At 58.5% G+C, this 1,095-nt stretch overlaps 1 protein-coding gene across 1 annotated transcript; it reads right to left on the bottom strand.

The window, feature by feature from the left end:
• Window position 1: 1 nt before the first annotated feature.
• On the bottom strand, window positions 2-1,095 carry DQ04_01031000 (hypothetical protein; the record flags this gene model as incomplete). Its single annotated transcript, XM_009310096.1, has 1 exon — window positions 2-1,095. A coding segment is annotated over one exon (1,094 nt), but the record flags the coding sequence as incomplete, so codon positions are not given.

The raw sequence follows: 1,095 nt of genomic DNA, 5'->3' as shown, positions 1-1,095 counted from the left end.
GTTGCTGTTGCTGTTGCTGCGAAGTCAAGGGAGGCATACCGGAAACGGGACGTCCACTTTTGTTGCTAACACCTCCACCAACCCCACCACTTGACATGGAGTCTTGTGGAGCCTCACCTTGGCAGAGAGGAGCGTAGGAACTAGTGGCACCGCCAAAATACTGGTGATGCGGTGGTATTTGTTGCAATTGTTGTGGCGTGGAGGATCGAATATCAACCGTGGCATCACTGTGCGTTCCCTCCGCAGCCCCACCACTCAACGGAGTGTGCTTGTTTTTGTTGATGTTGCTGTTACTCCTCGGCAGCATTCGTGACGGTGATGACCAATTGAAATCACCAGTATGTTTTTCATGTGTCTGGTCTATGCTTTCGGCCCTTTCACTTCCATTATTGTTGGACCGGCCGTGGTCCGAGGGGGGGCGTACTGTGGCAGGCGACGCTTCGTGGAATCGCTCTCGTGGCGGTGCAAATATCTCCAGCGGCATGGTGGCCTTGGTGTGCGGCGGTGGTGGTCTCCTTACTGTGGTTGTCCTTCCCTTTGTCTGTCTCGTGTTCGGTATTCCACTCCTCCTATCCAGCACGAGGTTCTTCGCCGCTGTGGCCGTCCCTCCTCGCCGCAAGATGGTGCCATCAACACTACTACAAGGACTACTGCTATTACTACTCGCAGTAATAACGGCATTACGGCTGCCGTGCTTCACCCGATCCTCCGCGGCCTCACTCATTGCAAACAGCTGCTGCAACTCCACCGATCGCTCGACCTGCTGCCCCTCGGCCCGGCTCGTGGCGTCGTCCGACGAATTGTAACCACTGGTAATGCTGACGACAGATTGCGCCATTCCTCCATCTTGGATTGGCATGCACCTGGCCGCTGTCGCCGCAGCCACCTCCCCCGCGGGTTCCTCCTCCTCCTTCTCTTCCCTTACTATCGCCTGCAGCTGCGAGCTATCGTAGTTGCAGGCGCTACCGTTGCTCTTTGTCAAGCACGCCGCCTCCGCACACACCCCAGCGACGGGGGGGCCCTCTCCCTCCCCACGGCGCGTGGCAGATGGCGGCGACGGCGGCGGTGGTTGCACGCCCAACTCCGCGCAGTCCG

Source organism: Trypanosoma grayi (assembly GCF_000691245.1).
Source record: "Trypanosoma grayi strain ANR4 Tgr_103_V1, whole genome shotgun sequence".
Classification (NCBI taxonomy): domain Eukaryota; phylum Euglenozoa; class Kinetoplastea; order Trypanosomatida; family Trypanosomatidae; genus Trypanosoma; species Trypanosoma grayi.
Note: the sequence above shows the minus strand (reverse complement) of the source record. Positions and strands in the feature narration are given on the sequence as shown.